Here is a 12,352-nt window from a genome sequence, read left to right as displayed (position 1 = left end):
TGACCACAATGAAAGAGTCTCCCTGGCCATGATTTCCTCTTCCACTGCTGAGGAAACACAGACAGTGTTGCTGAGTGTTTCTTAGTGTCTGACAGTTGCACCGTGATATCAGTCTGATCAACTTTACTACACAATCAGGTGTTAATATTTACAGCTGAACCCAGGACTGCAAGTGTATTGTATAAAAAGACACATAACCTTTTTTTTTCTCACTGGCTGACATTAAATTAGATTCAATTTTCCCCACTTTAATTAGTCAGGATTGCCAAAGTGGTCATAAATCCAGAAAAAATCATGAATTTACATACATTTTCTCAAGTATTTGGAAAACCAACCATTCAAAGTGGGTCAAACATCCTTTCTCAAGCTTCTCACAATACTTTGCTTTAATTCCTCACTGGGCTGACGTAACTGTGTCAGGTTTGTGGGCGGCCTTGCTGGAATACACCATTCCAGTCCTGCCCATAAATTTTCTATGTGAGATCGGGGATTTAGGATGTCTGCTCTGAAACATTCATTTTATTAACCACTTCCTAGATAATTTGGGGTTAATATCCAGCTGTAATTCCCACTTGAGTCAAACCTTCCTGGCTAATATCTCAAGGTGTTGCCTTGATAATTCCTTGTGTTTCCATTTGTTTTGTCGTAGAAATATTTTTTGTAGTCCTTACTGATTTCAAACATGAAACATTTAGTCTGATTTAATGTCAGATAGTGAGAAGTAAGAGTTGTTTGTCTTTTTATACAGTGCTTAAAGACCTGGATTTAACTCTGTGTTGGTACTGTTATCAAATTATACTTCCTTTAGAATCAAACTAAATTTGTCACAAAAGAAATTCGATAGCTTGCATTATTCCATTGTATGAGTTCTGCAAAAACTACATCGCACAGGACCTTCAATGGGCAGATTACACAAAATTTATCTTTGCAAGATGCAGTTTTTATCACAACCCGTTCTAGAAAACAATAACATAAAGGTAAAAGTGTCCCAGATTCACTCGAAGAAAGAAAATCAGCTGCAGGAAGCATCTGGAGACCTCCTCTATCACCAGGATGGAGTCGATTCAAACTCACTGACAAACACACTGACCTCTGTTTAACAAACTGCACATTTTAAGACGCTCCCTGCCAACATCCCATTCAGCAGCAGAATGTTTTCTCTTGAGACTGAAATAGCCATTTCATAATAAGTGTCTCTTGTCACATCATTGCAGCATATTTCTTAGAGGACCTCTAAGAAGATTTGGCACTTTCTTGTGTAATAATGTGAATCACTTGCTTCCTGTTTATTCTCAGGAAAGATTTAGCAGGATGCTCCGGGAACTTTGTCTCTCAAGCACAGGAAGTTTTCTGACGCTTGTTGTTCTTTCCAAACAACAACATTCAGAAATAAAACTTATGACGCTATTAGCAGGATGGATTTGGTTAATCTCCATAAAACATCAGCGAAGCACAGCATATTTGCTCTCCTCCCTGTGATCTAAATCTCAGGAAGTACTGCTATAAAACTGATGCATTATATAAAAGTAATGGTTTTTTTTTATTCTCTCTTGATAACTCTGCTATGTGCTTTATGAACACTTTGCAACAGTATCTGATTAAACCAAAGAAAGTTTTAACACAGTTTTCAGAAAATAATAGTGGCTCTTTGAGAAACAAGACTAAGCACTCTGGATACAGCTACAAAGGTTGACCACTAGCAAATGCTGTCTCATTTTTCGCACCTTATATAACAGATTGAATTCATCCCAACAAACCAAAACAAATTTAGTTTGAATTCAATTCAGATAGATCTGTGTTATATTCCTAAACAATTAAAAAACATATCGACCGATTTAGATCCAATTGCATCAAGGCTAATTCAATACAGATTCTAACACAATATAGTCAAATTTGGTAATTATGTGACGCCATTTGGTAAAAGGTTAAAGGGAACTTGTCTGATTGTATTGAATCATCAACTTGGCAGAGAACATGTCGACAGTAAAGGAAAACCCGCTACTTTTACAGGAAGAGACGTCTAGGAGAACATACGTAGTGTGAATGTTTTTCTATTGCAACTCAAAATTAAGAGTACTTTCCATGTTAAAAAAAAGGAGAGAAAAGAAAGCCAATGCCAGCAATAGCTTCATCAATGTCTCTATTCAAGAAGGAGACACTGTTAAATAGAGACCATAGAGAACTTTTACTGGTAGAAAACCAAAGAGGAGACATGAGGCAGCAGCAGCTTTATCAATGTCTCCCTCCATGAAAGAGAGACTGTTAAACTTAAAAGCACTTGGAGAACAATTTTATAACTAAGAAAAGTAGAGAGTGAACTTGGTAGCTTTAACAGGATTTGTTCTGTGGAAAGACCAGAAATAAACCTCAAAGTTAATGACAATTAAAATGGTAAAGAGAATCGCTTGAAATTTAGGGTACCTAGTTATAATAATTGCTTTGTGTTGTAGGCTGTTTATTGTCTAAACCTTATGGCAAACTCAAAATCATTTGAATTTTTTGATTCCTTGTTGTGAAAACTCCCATTTTAAAAAATACTCTTTAAAATCTCCCTTTGTCTCTCATCTTTAAGAGGAAAGATTATTTTGCTGATTCCACATCTAATTATTTATTCTAACAGAAATCAGATAAAAATAACTGCCTTCACTTCTTCCCCTTTTCTCCTGCTATGGCCTTGGTTTCTTTTATTGCTTTTAGTGTGATTTTGCTTTTTAAGTCAAATGTCATTGAGACACTGAAAATGGAACAGAAAGCAAATAGCGTGTTGAAAACATCACAATGAGAGGCGCTGAGTGAGGAGGAACTGAGATATGCAGGAACACATCTGCGCAGTTATTAGAGACTTAACCGAATTCCACGTGCAGATCGTCCAAAGAAGCAGTTATAGTTATTAGCGTTGGCGCTGAATCAAGTCGTTGTTGAGAGAACGTAGTAAAAGAAAAAAACTTGCTGATGAATTTTCTGTGTTCGGGGAGTTAACCAGTTCCATCTGGAACGCTGCACTGGGGGAAGAGAGGCACCTTTCTCAGCTCCTTTATAAATCCCAGCTGTGTCTGTAGCTGTCCAACCGTCAGATGTTGAATGCTTTCTTCATGATGCGGACGAGGCTGTAAAAGTTTCCTGTAATTTCTACTTATGTGAGCATTGTTTTTCAAACCAGTAAAACCAGCATAACCTAGTTCTTGGGTAGAACGGGCGTGTTTCCATATGCCCACCCTTACAATCTGAAATTATTACATTATGTTTGACAAAATCTTTCTTTGTTCTTTTTGTTTGAGTTTTCTGTGAGAAAAGCAATTGTGAAAACATACATTATCTTTGTCTACGCCTTGCTAAAAGCAGCACAATATTTATCAGCCTTCTTTGTGATGTGGCTTCATCCATGACGCTACAGATGGTACACGTTTCCTGTCACTGAAGTGATGTGCTTGTCTGTGTATTCAGGAGGAAATGTATGTTTGCTCATGGGAGGCATTGCGACACACTATCCTTTCTAACAGCACGTTATTCTGTGAAAGGTTAGGCTCCAGTGTGTTCTCATGAAAACAGAGGACTCTCAGGTCTTGAAACAATACAACAGTGCAGTTTATCAATTGTCATAAAGAAAAATAAGAAACATAAAACAGGTAGGAGAAAGTTGAGCAGTTTTCCTTGGTGGTAATGCTGAGCATTAATTCAAAAACCAGAAGGATGTGCCAGTTTTTGTACTAAATGAGTATCCTCATCAGTATTACCACTTCAAGCCAATATTCATGGCTGTCTGAAATAATGCATTCAAACAGTAACAGAAATATGTTTATAAATTACGATTGTTAACTTTTTTTCTGTGGTGATTACCACGTTTGAAATGCACATCATTCATGTTTGATTTTGAAACAAGTGTGTGAGAAAAATCAGATTTCTCTTTTTTTTTCTTGAGAAAACCCCCAAAAAAGAAAATGGGCAATTCCCACTGCAATACCTGACTGTCTTTACGATGTTGTGTCACTGAGAAAAATTTGTGGTAAGGGAGGTGGTACTTTCTATGAAAACTTTAGGGATCACTGCTCTAAAACCTTTCACTCTTATTCTGACTCATTTCATTACAACCTACCGTCCTTTTTATTGATTTCTTTGACTAATCACATTTTTCCTTGGACTTGGCCAGACATCTGCTTCAATTACTGACATCGGGCAGAGTAAAATGTTTCTCCTCTGAGTTGGATTAAAAAGCTCTCAAATTGCATATGTTTAGTGTGACTAGTTGTCTGGTGTTTTCGCATTTCTCAGAATTGGTTTGGACAGAATCAGGGTGATAAAGTTCAAAAAAGTTTGTTTTTCCACTGACTCATGTAATAGATTCAAAAAATGTTGCATGACGACATGTAAACGGCATATAAACGGAGTTTGTTTTAGTGATCTCTGAGAAATATTTATTTTACATCAAACTCTGATAATACATGCTACGTTTGGGTTGGTAGGTGAGGGGCTGGTCTAGGCTTGGGCTGCCAGGTAACGGGGCAATGATCACCAATTTTAATTTAGTAATCGGGAGGTTTTTGAAAAGGGTGATTTTCCAGACACCGAAAAAGATCAACTTATTGCCAGAAGAAGGCTGGTTGTTTTTATTTTTCATTTTTGGAAGCATTTGGATTGTTTTTAGATGCAGTAGAGTCCCAAAAAGAAAGTATAAAAATGTGCTTTGCAAACTTTTTCCCTTTTAAGCACAACAGTCAAAAGAAAGCAATTGTGTGCTTTAGTCAAAGATAAACAAGAGGAAACCCAGGTTTATGACTGGCAGTGATCATTGTCACAACAAGTCCTTGACTGTGTCCTTGAAGGAAGTTATTTAGATTGAAAAAATAAATTTCCTGCCACTGACAACAACAGTCTGATCTGAGGAGGTGAACCCCGGGGAACTTCAACAGGATGTGGGGGCCGGCTGTTAGATTCGATTGAAGGTTGTTCTAGATAAGTGACGCCAGAGGGGTTCGAATGAAAGGCAGAATTTTGTGACAGATGTTATTTTTCATGATTTAAAGCTTTTGTGGACGATAAACCAGGACTGGTTTGATTTTCTGAAGCATTGTTAGATCAGAAGGGGGAATATTTCTGAAAATATACAGGCTTTGTATGGCTTTGTGCTAAAGATATACATTTTTAGACAATTCCATTAAATAAGAAGATATAGGAGAGCATTAAAAAATTATATTTTAGCACATGCAGTGGCCACAGCAATAACTCACTAAATCCAGATCTAATTTATTTATAATGCATCCTGGAAAAACAGCAAGTGTTTTTGCAAAAACCAAATGAAGCAAAGAAATAAAAACTGAGACATAAAACAAATATCATACTCATAAAATAGAACGGACTAGATATAAAAGGCATTGTACTCCAAAGTTTGAGAGCCACTACAGAAAAAGCTGGCTTGTTTTTGGGACAACTAAATATAGCTGATCTAAGGGCCCATGAAGGAAGATAAATCAGGGAGGTACGGAGGAGTAAGACCATTTAGGCATTTATGAGCCAACATTAAGATTTGCACTGGAAGCCAATGAAGGGAAGACCGGATGAGTGAGATGTGCTCATGTCTGCCTACCAGTTTAAAGATGAACAAGCTGAAAATGAATGCTTGAATGATGTCGGATCACATCAAATCCCATCTGTAGTTTTCAGCAGGAGTGACTCTTTTACCTAAGCTTGCAGTTTGTCATCCCAAACCTCTTAACATTCTTTGATAATCCGCTGTAACTAACAGTTTAATGCTGCAAATTGTACACATTACACCCAATATAAGATAAGCACATTATCTACTTGACTACAATATGCTGCACACATTGCTCTAAATTTGCTACATCTCACATTATCTCCTTTTATCCCACTGTACACTCTTGTTGTTGACAAGCTGGATCGTTTCATCACTAAAAAAGCTTTTTTCCATTTAGACAAAGATTCCTCAGCACTTAGCTCTTGAATAAAATGGCTTCAACCTGTAAATCATCTAAACATCCTTTGCCCTTACAAGGAGTTCTTTGAGTAAAGACGAAGCTGGACACTTTTGAGGGAGTGGTTTGGCTGAGAGTGAAGCTCTTATGTGTTTCAGCCAAGCATGAGGCGTTTAAATTGAGCATCACAGCATTTGGGAGCTCGACGTCAGCCTCCCCACACCCACCGTGGTGAAGCTGCTCTGTGTGCAGGAAGAGGGCAGTTTGGTGAGTTACCGTTAGTACTTTAGCACCAGAGATAACATTTTATAACATTTTATCCTGTCTAGCATAGAAGTTCATGGGTGCTGAAGTTCATGGGTATGTCTCGACCAGCTTTGTAATTCTAAAGCTGAAATATTTGCCAATTCTCTTTAACAATATTAACAGGAGAAGGAATGGACAAAAAAATCAATAACAATATTCACTGCAACAGACACAATGTCAATATCAATAGATTATAGATCTGATGGAATATTCAACATATAGACTAGTCACTGAAATTCAATCCAGAACCACAGATCATTCTGGGGGATGTAGGCATAGGAAAGGTTTTATCCGCTCAACCTCTCATGAATCATGTTCAGAGGGATTAAAGTCATTTATAAATAAATGTATATGTAAATAAAAGATAGTGATAAATACATATTAATATATACACATGTAGATCCCTGCATCTCCTTCAGAGTTATCTTGGACTTCTAGTTGCTTCTCTGATTAATGCTCTCCTCTCCAGACTGTCAGTTCAGGTGGATGCACATGTCCACATTACCTCATCCCTCTTTACACTAAGCACCAAACTTGCAATTTATTTAAACTAAAATCAAATTATTTCTACGCAGTGGCGGTGTTAGATTTCTACAGGCATACACTGCAACTTTATGGATGTGAAAGAGTTGCAGAGGCAGCAGAAAGGTGTAAGTCATGCACTGTTGTGTCAAATAAAAGGGGTTTAAGTGAAAGCAGTCAGGAACGTTTTCCAAGCTGAGAGCAACATATGTTAAATATTGTTTCATTTAAAACATGTAGAAATGCAGGCTGACGTGCGTCAAGTGAATGAAAAACATTTCTATTTTCAGACGAGAAGCCGCTGTGCCAAACGTGTCGTAAAACAACGAAACTGCTGGAGCTTGCAGATTTTCTTTATACTGTGGCAGAAAAATTTATGGCTGAAAAGTAAAGCTGCTGCTTCTTGCCGGAGTTTTCTGGCAGCTCAGCTCTGTACAACAAGAACCTTAACAAACTGTTTTGTCCACAAAAGGGCTGAAAAGTGTCAGGAATATTTTTAATGAACCATACACACTTTTAATCGCATCATTCCTCTAAATCGCAAGCCAGATTGTAACATGTTGGATTTCTAAATGTTAGCTTTCCTTCCACCCACTTGGAAACAATCATGAAGTTCACACAACTAATGGTTATAACAGCGACCATATCAGTCAAGTGATTTTAGCATTTTGATGATTTTTCTACAGTTCCTTGCAAAAGAAAAAAAAAACAATGAAAACCACATATTATTTTCTTTCCAGTTTCTAATTATGCACTACTCTGTGTTGTAAAATACACTGAAATTTGCTGTTGTAATGTGACAAAATGTGAAAAGCTTTAAGAGCTAGTAACCTTTTTGTATTGTGCTCTAAATTGCTATTTCTCCATAAATGCGTTGAGATAATAAGTTTGGTTATTTTAAGGTTCATATTGAAAGTTCACTGTTAGATTGTTTCTGAATAAAACAAGCAACAAATCATAAGCACAAAGGATGTTTGACTCTCTGGACGAACATGGACACACCCAGCAGAGCATGTGTATGTAGGAGCATTCAACACAGTAAATGCCTGTTAACTACAGAATAGCCGTCTCTTAGAGGACTCCACTAGCATGTGAGGAGCAGTTGTGGTGGTGCCTTTCATAAAATAATTCGTAATGGCCAGTAAACGCTGGCCAGTGTCTCCGTCTTGGCTGCAGCTCAGGAACTCCTCTGTTCCATAAACGCAGCACCATGAGTGGGGAAATGACCCCACCGGGGGTGTGAGTTTGGGTGGGGTAATTGGCAACACCGATCAAGGGATATTAAAAGCTCAAGCCTGAAGTTACCGAACAGCCTCTCTGGCACTTATAATGCACACTGTTTGGCCTGGGAGCTCTCCAGTTCACTCTCAGTTCTCCTTCCTGTTTAAAACAGGAAGAAAAAAAAAAGATTTTCTGTTTAGAAATTCAGGTAAAATTTCCTCCACTGTAAATTCAGATCAGGTCCTGTTTACTTGTGCGTTAAATAAAATATCGGATTGTATAAAAACAGCCCGTTCTATTTTAAGCCATTTTGTCCGCAGTGTCCCCTATGGCATGTGAAAATGTGCGATAAGCAGGGGGAACTTCAGAGATTGAGACTGAAGCAGTCTTCTCTGAGGAGGTCAGTTCAGTTGGAGGACAAAGGACAAGGGCCATTTCAAGCATCCTGTTTTAATTGCCACTGAAGCTGAAGGCGTTGCCAGCATTTAACACAGTGCACCACCACTAAATAACCGTGTCATGTTACCAAGAGAATAAGCCGACATACGGCTGGAACAACAGCGCTTCTGTACTTTCAAATGAGGCGTGAAGTTGTGACAGATGGACTGTGAATGTCCCGTGTCTCAATCAGTCACTCATCCTGGAACCATTTGTTGATCCCTCATTGAAGTAATGTGAGACCTTTTTTAAAAAAATTTATGTGTTTTTCTACATAATAACAACTAATTGTGGCAATTTGGGCCTGATTATTTGATTCATTAAGTTAATTTAGCGTGTTTTACATTAAAGATCAAAATGCCGCTCTGCAAAGTAACTAAAGTAGCTAAAGGCCTGCACAGAATTAACAACTTTGGTTTAGCTGTAAATAATTAGTGAAAAGCCTTTGTGAAAAGAAAACTACATCAATGTTAAATACCTGGGTTTCAAATAGAGTACCACAATATTTCAAGCTGCTCTTCACACCTGACACATTTGGTCTGCTTTAAATGGACCAGAGTTCATTTCCCCCATCAGTCCACACCTTTTGTCCAGGTGTGAATACACTCAAGCAAACTCTGGTGTGGATCAGAAATCCGGACCGAGACTCACGTTTTCAGCTGGTGTCAGTTTGCTTTCAAACAAACTCTGGTGTGAATACACTGGACTAAACCAGCTAAAGGAAATGTATATCTGGTTGGACTTCATGGTAAAAATGAGCCAAATGTGCACAACAGAAATGCAGCTCCAAACTTCCATGATGTTTTTATCCGGTTCTGTGCTCTGTCCCACAACCAGTGGAAACAATGATTGTCACTGGCATGGCTTTATTTGCAAATCATAGTCCTTTTGCAAAAACAAAAAAAACACAATGTGAAGGCAAACCACAACAAAAAGGTCCCATTTTTGATCCAGACCAACCAAAGGAATAGACATTATATTTCAAGTTCTATCCATTTACTCTTTGTGTGGATCTAACACCAGCAAGTTCTCCAACAATCTCGCTGATGTTCTAGAGCCCACGTGTCAAACTCAAGGCCCGGGGGCCAAATCCGGCCCGCCAAAGCTTTTTATGTGGCCCTCCACAGTGTAGACTACATTATTTAATTACACTAAGTGTAATTAAATATTATATTATCAATCATATCAATGCAGTTTTTATTTGTTTACTGCCAATTTACATCAATCAATCCCTCCTGTTTCTTGAGAATTTAGTTGATGTATGATTATAGTTCATGATTTATACAGCGAGTAAATAAACAGTCACATTTATTATTAGTTCCTGAAGGGACTGAAAAGATCTTCAATAATATTATGTAATTTTAAGAATTTATTGACATATTGACCGTTTCTGAACAGGTTTTATCAACACATTCTGGCACAACCGGCCCTTTAAGAGCCTTCATGATCTTGATTTGGCCCAAAACTTAATTGAGTTTGACACACCTGTTCTAGAGTTTGAATAGGATATGATTGAAAAGTTTAGCACTTTAACTGTGTTGGTCTTTTATATTTGAATATTTTGTGCACAGTTTTCAAATTGTTGAAGTCAAACCATTTGAACATCAACAAGATGTTGCATGTAGAGCTAACATTACCATCAAAGCTGTGCTCTTATCTATGTGTGGCACCGTTTCCCAAATGTACCTCAAATAATTTAGTTTTTGTCTGTTCATGTCCTGCTAACAACGACTCCTTCCTGTCATAAATCTCTCAGCGTTGATGTGTTCGGGTGTGCTTGACACCGGTGATGTGCTCCAAGCCCAGACTGACCCTGCTCCTAACCGTGGACAGAGGATGTGTGGGTGGTCAGTGTGAAGCGCAGTGATAAAGAACAAAACGTTGAAAGCGATACAGACTGACCGGCTATGACGGCCACCGGAAGATGAAAGGAAGAGCTTTCTATTGACATTGTGGGCTTGGCTCTGTGTTGGTCGCCATCAGGTTCAGAGTCTGAGGTCAGTGTTAATGTTGTTGCTGCAGCTTTCAGATTGCGAATCCAAAATAAAGCCTATCCAGCTCCTTTCAAAGAGCGGAGGGTTGCTTTGATCGACGAAAACTCCTCATCACCATCCGCTTTTCCCATGTGTGTCTTCCAGCATTGTCGTCTCTTAGAGATTAAAGATCTGATCACGTTAAGCCCCTGTTTTCATTCTGTCTGCATTATTTCCAAACTCGACGCCAAATCAAACAGTCCTTGTTGGGGTCTCAGATGGAGCAGCCAAAGCCAAGCGATATCTCCCAGAGGCAGTGCCAGCAGGTTTAAAAAAAGATCAACTCTGCCTGGAACTCACAGAGGTTCTGCTTTTATTGCTTTCATCAAGTAAAAGGCAAAAAAGAATGTAAAAATAAAAAATGGAGCCATTGATGAGAGGTGTCACTCATCCATTTAAACTGTTTCACATGATCTGCACTTCAGCCTTGTGAGATATTATCACATCACATCCAGACTGTGTGATCTTATCAAAATCTGTTGTGTTCAATTTTTGCACCACGTTAATTGGAAAAAGTAATTAAATGACTATAATCACCCAGACACTTACTTATTACTGTTACTTCTCTGAAGTTGTATTCAGTTTTTACAGTTTTTTGTGTGTGTTTTGTGCACACCGTGGTACAGATTCCTAGCATTCGTCTGCTTGTTTGTGCTCCCTGCAGAAAGAAGTGAAGGATGTGTTTACAGCCATCACATTCGAGGTGGCCTACAGCCTGGGGAAGCATGTGACGACGGGACACCAGGACCGAGAACTGCCCGCCCTCACACCAGTGCTGCGATGGAGGAAAGGAAACAAGATTGCTGTAAAGAATGAGGTACAAAACTGAAACATAATGGTAATATGGATTCATGAATTGTGTAAAGCTTCAAATAATTTTCAATAAAGCCCAGACTGCAAAATCACAAAACCTCCCAGTGCTTTCAGACATCAAATAATACAAAGACATCAAATAATACAAAGAATTATTAACATTCGTATTGTTATCAATTAACAGTACGAATGTTTTAACTCAAGGAGAGTTCAGAAATCAATATTTGGTGGAATAACCACGAGGTTTCAAAAGGAGTTCAGTGCAGTGGTCTCGTCATTTTTCCAGACTTGATTACAGTTTTTTTTTTTTTTTTTTTTTTCATTTATAACATTGAGGAGAAAAAAAAATCTTCCAGTAGAACTGGGACTTTTTACTAATATTTAGGAGGAACTACTGCCTTATAAGACTCATGTACCTCACAGAAACATTATTTGTGAAGTAGTTTTGTGTTATTTCCTGTGTCCCAATGTATTTGCACTAGAAACTAGACAAAATTACTTGGTAAGATTTTGTGTTTTGGCTGTTTTTACTTCTGAAATAAAATTAAAAATGTATTCTGACAAAGATTTAACTCAGTTACTATTCTATCAGATGTCACAGAGTACAGAAAAAATGTAGTGTAAAATATTTTTGCTTGTTTTTAACAGACCAGCAAATCACATTTTAACAGTTTTTTGTTTGTTTTATTGTTTCAGCAAAAATATGTCAGCCTTTTAAGATGACCTCATTTCCCTCATCACCTTGACTCTATAGTAGATTATATTCACACCTGTTTCTTTATAGTTATGTTTCCCTGTTGGCCATCACAGGAATGTAGAAAATATGTCAACCATAGTTTAAAATGGTTTGGTTTTAGTTCCTTATCATTATCTTTTAAGGGTTTTTTTTTATCTGAGAGGAATCCAGAGAGACCGATTTATTTTCTTTCCAACCCCCTGTAACGTTCCCCACATGTTTCTCCTCTCTCTGCAGTGTTTTTTTTTTACTAGATAATAAATGATTTTTTTTCTTTAAGTATCTACAGTCCCCATGTGTCGGAACGTAGTCAAAATAAACCACTCGTCTTAAATTTCCTTTCATCATTTAGCCTC

At 37.8% G+C, this 12,352-nt stretch overlaps 1 protein-coding gene across 1 annotated transcript in view; it reads left to right on the top strand.

Annotated features, from left to right (window-relative positions):
- The window catches only part of itga9 (integrin, alpha 9), a 63,720-nt gene that overhangs the window by 30,052 nt on the left and 21,316 nt on the right, over positions 1 to 12,352 (top strand). The window contains exon 16 of the mRNA XM_055029581.1: positions 11,112 to 11,264. Within this exon, the coding sequence (XP_054885556.1) occupies positions 11,112 to 11,264 (153 nt within the window). The remainder of the gene's footprint in view (positions 1 to 11,111; positions 11,265 to 12,352) is intronic.

Source organism: Poeciliopsis prolifica, unplaced genomic scaffold (assembly GCF_027474105.1).
Source record: "Poeciliopsis prolifica strain line A6 unplaced genomic scaffold, Auburn_PproV2 SCAFFOLD005, whole genome shotgun sequence".
NCBI classification, from domain to species: Eukaryota; Metazoa; Chordata; class Actinopteri; order Cyprinodontiformes; family Poeciliidae; genus Poeciliopsis; species Poeciliopsis prolifica.
This window is presented reverse-complemented; position numbering and strand designations above follow the sequence as displayed.